This window comes from Dendrobates tinctorius, unplaced genomic scaffold (genome assembly GCF_039654945.1).
Source record: "Dendrobates tinctorius isolate UK_male_01 unplaced genomic scaffold, ASM3965494v1 ptg000209l, whole genome shotgun sequence".
NCBI classification, from domain to species: Eukaryota; Metazoa; Chordata; class Amphibia; order Anura; family Dendrobatidae; genus Dendrobates; species Dendrobates tinctorius.
In genome coordinates this window covers 2,425,860-2,431,688 of record NW_027361876.1, presented here as the reverse complement: position 1 = coordinate 2,431,688, position 5,829 = coordinate 2,425,860, and the positions used below count along the sequence as shown (strand labels likewise).

Here is a 5,829-nt window from a genome sequence, read left to right as displayed (position 1 = left end):
GCTTACCGTTTGCCGCTTTGCAGGCTGGATGATCGGGGGAAGCCGGGACTGCAGGTCTCTGCTTCTCACTTCCTGCGCGCTGGCATCTTCCCACGCAGCACTTCACTTTTTCGCGCTTTTCGGCTGGCTCCGCCCATGACAGCCCACCCCTTTGGCTTCCTGCGCGCACCAAGTGGCGGGGTAATGGCGGCAATTGCGCAAATAGTCTATGGCAAACAACACAGTCTCTGGCACACAGGACCCAGGGACACCGGGCTCCATAAATCCTGTTCGTGATGCCAAAATGGATCGCCCGACAGGGCAGTGGGGTACTCGGTACCGGGCCGGTATCTCAGAGGGAAGTGTCACAGTAGTGGTGACCCGGTCCATGGCCCTGGGCATCCATGTAAAAGGGGTTAAGATTGGCTGGTTAAAGTTTATAAGTGGATGATACGTGACGCCACCTGTTGTGCTCGGCAATGAAAGGGTTAAGCCGACGCTGCAGGCAGATCCTCTGGGACAGATGGTATAAAGCAGCAAGATGTAATAGCTCCCCACAGGTAGAGCTGTAGTCCCAGGGCAGTGGTAATAGGTGTTGAGGAAGAGGGTGTAGTGTCTGGCACAGAGATGTAACAGTGCTGGAGGGTTTGCAGGAAGAAGGCAATGACACAACAGGGTGCAGTTTCCGTTACCTTTACTTTGCCTTGCAAGTGCAGTCCAGGATCCAGATTACAGATGGAACAGGAGTTGGCCAGCTTGGAAGCAACTTAGGAATCTCTCTATGCAGATGGGTTGTATAGTCTCCTTTCTAGCGCTTTCTGAGGTACTTGCAGTACTGTGTTACACTGAAGTTCCACTTGCTTGTTCTCTTTTAGAACTCCCTCGTATGGCAGATGGCTGTAGCCTCCTTCTTCTGGCTCACACGTTGCTGTTGTGCCTCCGAGTCTTATGTGGTAACAGAGCATTTACAGCTTCCTATTCCTCCGGTTTCTGCTGCAGGAACATCAGTATCCGTACAACCTTGGAGACTGGACTCCAGACCATGCGCTACAGCTAGAAGTGAGCCTGAACTCTGCTCAATCCTCCAGCTCCTCCCCTCACGTCCACACACGTTTCCCTCCTCACACGAACTAACTAATTTCCCCTTCCTGGCCCCCAAAGAGCAGCTCCTCCCCCAGTTTTGGTTCATAGCTCCCTCTGCTGGCCTGGAGTGGGAACTGTGCTGTGTGTTGTGTTTACCTGATAGAGAGACCCTTCATTGCTTCCAAGCATGACATCACACTCCCGAGGAGGAAGGTAATGCCACTGTGGCGACCATACTCCTGGGGGCACCACAAATCTATCTACGCAATATAAATACATATGTGTCTGTCACTGTCATACTGTATATACACTGCTCAAAAAATAAAGGGAACACTTAACCAATACAATGTACTAGGATGTGTTCCCTTTATTTTTTTGGAGCAGTATATTTATATATATATATATATATATATATATATATAGTAAGGATTCGACTCGCTTAGGTGCGGCGGGAGTCAAACATGAGGCACGTTCCTTTAAAATTTCACAGGGTTTATTACTCCATAAACCAGAGACAGCACATAAACAGTTCTTAGCTGGGCTGTGTTCCCTCAGGTCCTGTGCACACAGGTCAGGGCAATGTCCAGAGCAGCGCTCTATCTGCAGCCGCAGACACAGGAAGGCTTCTCCTTCCTTGGAACACAGACCACTCTCTGTAGTGTCGCACCTGGACACATGGAAGTCTGTCCACACTCTGCCAGACTTCCTCACAGTCTCTCTCACATGTGCCAAACACCTTAATTACATAGCCCTGTAACCACACCCATAGGTGAGGTATGGATCACATGAGCTGGTCACATGGTCAGGACTTCACCACATGTCCTGAACATACACATATCTTCAGGCAAAACGGAGTACATTCCGCACCCAGTGCACTAAATGACATCTTTAGTGCTCATGTACACTATAGGAAAAATACTCCGGGTTGCATCGCAGGGAGCATCCCTCCATGTGACATATCTCCCATTAACCACGCGATCACCTGTCACACCACATATCCCCCTCCTCTGCCTAAAGCCGTGGGGCTTGGCACTTTCTATTACTCGACCAGAGATCCTTCTCGGTCGTCTCTGCCAGTCAAATCGTCTATCAAAGTCAGGCCCTGCTAGTGAACTCTTCAGTAGGCGTCCCTTATCCGACTCTGTCTTGTTCTTTGATAAAGATGGGCCCACGTCAGACCACCCGCATCCCTGGCGGTCAGTATGGTGTTGCGACTCCCTTGCCCCCATACCTCTTGTCTGGACTGACTCTTTGTCACCACGTCTTCTACAGGGTCTCCTGCCTAGGTCACTCAGCTCTGAGCTAACTGAGGCATCACTACTTCCTCTTCCATCAGGCCACCTACTGTCCTCTCTCTGCTGGCCATTTCTCCTAAGGTCTATAAGGTCCCGAGAGCAGCCCTTCCATTTATCTCTATGTACTCTCTTATCTCCATCTTTAGGACTTCCAGTCTTAAGTGAACCTCTTTGTCTTTCTATACCGCGAGTTGAAGGAGGCGGCCATCTTCTTTCCATTTCCTCCAGCTCTCTACTGATCTGCTTCCTCTCAAGTCTTAGCTGCTCTACTTCTTTCAGGTATGACACGCGATACTCCAGGAGCATCCGGATATTCCCAAGGCTCTCCATGGACCCAACAATGAGGAATGGAACCATCCCATCTTCATCCTTGTCCTGGGCTTCGTCATCAGCCGGAATCCTCACTCTCATCACGCCAGACCTGTTCACCATGTCCTGCATCACTTTCCCAAACCTTCCGATGACTTTCCTCACCAGACCTCCGGGCACTTGAATGATGTCTTCTGCAATGCCCTGCTGACTTTGAACTTTCCTCGCACACTCTAGACATCGAGCGGCTTCTTTTTTTCCCAACAGGATCATCTGCCTTGTGCGGAGGCATTGTAGATGCATATCCCTCAGGATAGTAACCCGCTTCCTTGTGACTTCCTTAGATGACAGTATGACCAGCTGCTTCGTCTCTGGTGCCCAGATCACACTACATGCTTCTATAGCCTTCCTAAAGGCCTCATGCACACCTTCCTCAGCACAGGCTTCCTGCATGTCTTCTGGTACTTCAATTACAACCTTGAAGGTCGTGGACTTGCTCTCATCCTGAACAGATGGCTCTGGGTTCCCTACGGACACTTCCCTCAAGATATCGGTCACGATTGGATGACTGTCTTGTGCAGCCCTTGGCTCACCATCTTCCTGAGATTTACAGTCTTCAGGACCCTTTTCCAAGATGGGCTTTGGCAGTTCTGCCTTGCTATCAGGCGGGCACGGCTGCTGTACGTCTTCGCCAATCCACTTCTCCCGTAGAAGACCTTTTCCTACTCCACTGAGTTCTTGCAGAACTTTATCTCGCTCCTCTGCCAGGTAGCGACGCTCATCCTCTCTCCTGAGAATCTCCTGTTGATACTTCTCTTGGGCCTCTCTGAGCACCTCCATATCTTCCAACAGGGTCTTGTTCATGGTTTTACACGCTGACAGGTGACCTCTGAGCTCAGAGACTTCCTTCTCCAGCTCATCCACTCTGTGCTCAGTCACTTGTCTCAGTGCTTTGCCTGCCAAGAGCTCGGACTCTAGGTGGTGCAACCGCTCCACCTGCGCGGAGTTGGCGACTTCCAGACTCGCCACCTTCAGACACACCCTCGCCAGCTGCTGACACATCTCTTCGCGCCCTTGCTCCAAGTCTCGTAGGTGCGCTTCTACCTGGGGCAAACTGTCATTACACTGGATTCGTGCTTCTGTCTGACAAAGACTGTCTTCAGCCCTAGTGGTTGCTACTGGCAATAACATATTACAGTCACGCCTGGTACCTGTGTCACACCCCACCGCATGGGAAATGTTCATGTTGCTCTCTGTTCGGGTGTCAGGTCCACTCTTTTTAATTACCACACCACTATCAGTCTCTCCCTGGTACCCGTCAGGTGACATGTCCGTAAGTGGGGCCGACGCACTGTTCTCTCTGGTCATGCTTAACTTAGGCCTGTCAACTTTAGGAGGCGGACTTTTCACACCATTACCTCCCATACACATTATATCAACAGACACTTCTCCTTCTGTCCACCAGTCCCACAGGGCTTCTAAGTCCCGCCCTATTACCATAGTATACTGTAAGTCTGGGTCTACTGTCACTACATGGTACGTGGAACTCTCAGTCGTGTCAATGTAGAGGTATGCTGTCAAAAGTTCTTTATCGTCCCCACCAAAGCCATTCACTCTCGTCACCGTCCCAGGCAACACAGAACGTCCAGGAGTGGTTTTTAGCACAGATACCGGACTCCCAGGGTCTAACAATCCCATCACCCATTCTCCATCCAGCCAGAAGGGGCACTGTAGTGTCGGTTCACTGACCGAGCTACTCACAATCGTCTCATCTCCCAGCCCACCATCCGTCATATCACGAGACGTCAGGTCCTTAAGTTGGGCAGTTGTACTTTTTCTTCTGGTCAGTTCTACCTCTGACCTGTCCATGTCAGGAGCCATCACTATCTCAGTGTCCGCTGGCCCCACAGTCGAAGCATCTCCATCGTCCGACAAAACATCATCAAACAGAACAAAGTCCCGGCCCCTCTCCCAGGCATAGACTAAGTCCCGTGGTATCCCTCCACCTTGGCACTCACCACCCTTGGTCCCCTCAAACACTACTCTGTATACTGCGTAGTTCACCGTGACCCCGTGTTTACAGCGAACCCTGACGTTTTTCTCCGACAGAGAGAAAGTGAGAGGAGTTCCTGTCAGAGTCACCTGATTCTCTGATTCCAGCCGACCAAAGGCTCCTTCCCGGTGCAGCATCACTGTACACATCTGTGGCCCGTCATTACTACCTGGAAAGGATATTCCACATTCTGAAAAAGACCTGCACATACACTGCGGTACTCCAGACGTACCTACTGAGTCACCCAGTGCTGTCACTTCTTCAAACTTGGCCCCTTTCTGGACCACCACCCCGCTTTGGGTTTCCACCCCCTCCCGGGACTCCACCCCATTTTGGGTTACCACCCCAATTTGGGCCACCGCCCCCTTTTGGGACTCCACCCCTTTACGGGCTACCACCCCGATTTGGGCCACCGCCCCCTTTTGGGACTCCACCCCTTTACGGGCTACCTCCCCGATTTGGGCCACCGCCCCTTTTGGGACTCCACCCCTTTTCGGGATCTCCCCATGTCTGTCCTGCAGAACCTCTTAGGCCACAGTTCACACAGTACAGTTTTTTTTTTTTTCCTTCAGGCTGGTACTGGCCCTTTAAGCACGACACCACTTCTTTCTGGCACTGCCTCAGCTCCTGCCGTCGCTCACAAGCAGCTGCTGGTGTTTCTGCAGCTCCTGCTGCGTCGTCTTCGTGGACCCGCCGATCCACCGGAAGCCACTTGTTGCCCTCAAAAGGAAGAAAAAACCACAAAAGCGCGCCCATAGGGCCTTACCAGTGCAGGTATAATGGGTATAACGACATAATACAGGGTACTCACCCTTTATAGTTGTGTAAAGCCACAACTACTGTATCCGCTTAGATATATGTAATAAAGCTGCAGCAGGATGGTGTAGACAGACAGCGTCTGCTACCAATGCTCAAATAGGAGATCCCAAAAAGAAAAAACATCAGGTCCCCGCGCTGCGAGACCTTCGTGACGCCCTCACCACAGCAAGCACTTTCGGGGTTTTTTTTTTTTTTTTTTTTTTTCAGAGAAACGAGGAGAAAAAAAAAAAAAACACAAGCACAGTCTCTCACTGACTCTGGTCAGTGCAACACGGATTCCTGTCCGTTACC

At 51.0% G+C, this 5,829-nt stretch overlaps 1 protein-coding gene across 1 annotated transcript; it reads right to left on the bottom strand.

Annotated features, from left to right (window-relative positions):
• Nucleotides 1–2,120: 2,120 nt before the first annotated feature.
• LOC141058093 (uncharacterized) lies at nucleotides 2,121–5,081 on the bottom strand. The gene is made up of 2 exons (XM_073554242.1): nucleotides 2,525–5,081; nucleotides 2,121–2,309 (listed from the first exon to the last, which is right to left on the bottom strand). The coding sequence occupies exons 1-2, from the start codon at nucleotides 4,926–4,928 to the stop codon at nucleotides 2,260–2,262; spliced, it is 2,454 nt and encodes an 817-aa protein (XP_073410343.1). The 5' UTR covers nucleotides 4,929–5,081; the 3' UTR covers nucleotides 2,121–2,259.
• Between the last annotated feature and the right edge of the window lie 748 nt (nucleotides 5,082–5,829).

Bases quoted from the DNA above. Each gene is read 5' to 3' on its own strand.
- LOC141058093 (XM_073554242.1), bottom strand. From the start codon at position 4,928: ATGTGCAGGTCTTTTTCAGAATGTGGAATATCCTTTCCAGGTAGTAAT. The intron at 2,310-2,524 runs GTTCACTTAAGA...GGTGACAAAGAG, and splicing joins CGGTATAGAAAGACAAAGAG to TCAGTCCAGACAAGAGGTAT.